General features: G+C 45.7%; 1 protein-coding gene across 1 annotated transcript in view; it reads left to right on the top strand.

The window, feature by feature from the left end:
* Positions 1-1,521, top strand: part of LOC138860061 (glycine, alanine and asparagine-rich protein-like) — a 1,912-nt gene extending 391 nt beyond the window's left edge. Inside the window, exon 2 of the mRNA XM_070116866.1 lies at positions 744-1,521. Within this exon, the coding sequence (XP_069972967.1) occupies positions 744-1,521 (778 nt within the window). The remainder of the gene's footprint in view (positions 1-743) is intronic.
* The last annotated feature ends 289 nt before the right edge of the window (positions 1,522-1,810 follow it).

The following is a 1,810-nucleotide window of genomic DNA, read 5'->3' on the forward strand; positions in this document are numbered from 1 at the left end:
TGAAGATGCGTGAGAGACGAGGCCAGGATGCGAAAGAGACAGAGTGAGGAGGCACCAAAGATGAAGACTGGATGCGTGAAAGATGGGGTAAGGATGTGCGCGAGACGAAGAGAGGATATGTGAGAGGCAGGGAGAGGATGCGTGAGAAACGAAGAGAGGCTTGTGAAAGACAGGGTAAAGATGCGTGGGAGACAAGGGGGGGGGGGATACATGAGAGACAAAGAGATGATGGGTAAGAGACAGGATGAGGATACGAACTGACATGTCACTACTGCTCAAACTGATACTACAGCTAAAAACTAATGTTCAAGCTGTCAATACTCCTCGCTGTTACTACTGCTCGAATTTAGTAGTCACTACAAAGCGAATTATAACTACAGCTCAAACTCTTACTACTTCTCAATCTTTTACTATTCTGTCACTACTCACAATAGTAGTAACTGGTAGAACATTAGCGACAAATTGACCAGTAGTGACAGTTCAAGCAGTAGTGACAGTTCAAACAGTAGTGACAGTTCGAAGAGCAAAGACATCTCAAGTAGTGAAACTTCGAGCGATAGTAACAGTTTGAATAGTAACAGTTCGAACAGTAGTGAAAGTACGAACAGTAATAACAGTACTGACCGTACGAGCAGTAGTGAAAGTTCTAGTAATAGTGACAGTTCGAGTAGAACTAACAGTTAGGGCAGTAGTGACAGTTCGAAAAGAAGTAACAGTACAAACAGTAGTGAGAGTTCGAACAGTAATAACAGCTCGAGAAGTAATGACAGTTTCAGCAGTATTAACAGTAGTAACATTTTGAGCATTAGTGACAGTTCGAGCAGCAGGGACAGTTGTCACAGTAATGACAGTTCAAGAAGTAGTGACACTTCAAAAGTAGTAACAGTTCGAGAAGTAGCAACAGTTCAAGCACTAACAACAGTTCAAGCAGTAACAACAGTTCGAGCAGTAACAATAGTTCGAGCAGTAGTGACAGTTCGAGCAATTTTGACACTTAAAGCAGTAGCGCCAGTTCGAGCAGTAGCGCCAGTTCGAGCAGTAGCGCCAGTTCGAGCAGTAGCGCCAGTTCGAGCAGTAGCGCCAGTAAGAGCAGTAGCGCCAGTTCGAGCAGTAGCGCCAGTTCGAGCAGTAGCAACAGTTCGAGCAGTAGCGCCAGTAAGAGCAGTAGCGCCAGTTCGAGCAATAGCGCCAGTTCGAGCAGTAGCAACAGTTCGAGCAGTAGCGCCAGTTCGAGCAATAGCGCCAGTTCGAGCAGTAGCGCCAGTTCGAGCAGTAGTAACAGTTCGAGCAGTAGCGCCAGTTCGAGCAGTAGTAACAGTTCGAGCAGTAGCGCCAGTTCGAGGAGTAGCAACAGTTCGAGCAGTTGTAACAGTTCGAACAGGTGACAGTTCAAGCAATTTCGACAGTTCGAGCAGTAGCGCCAGTGGTTTCCCCCGGAAGATGTTATATCCCATCCTTTCTGGGGGGACTCGTGCAATCCCGTCCTCATGGGGACAAATCCTTCGTAGGTCACTACAGTAACAGTTTGAGCAGTAGTGACAGTTCAAGTAGTAGTGACAGTTCAAGCAGTAGTGAAAGTATGAGCAGTAGTGGCAGGTCAAACAGCAGTGACTGTTTTAGTTGTGACAGATCGCTCAGTAGTGAAAATTCGAGTAGCAGTGACAGTAAGAGCAGTTGTAAAATATTCAACAGTACTGACAATGTGAGCAGTAGTGACATTAAGAACAGTAGTAACATTTTAAACAGTTCCAGCAGTAGTGAGAGCACAAGCAGAGTAATGCATGAGAGACAAAGAGAGAATCCCAGAGAG

Source organism: Penaeus vannamei, chromosome 39 (genome assembly GCF_042767895.1).
Source record: "Penaeus vannamei isolate JL-2024 chromosome 39, ASM4276789v1, whole genome shotgun sequence".
In the NCBI taxonomy this organism is placed as follows: Eukaryota; Metazoa; Arthropoda; class Malacostraca; order Decapoda; family Penaeidae; genus Penaeus; species Penaeus vannamei.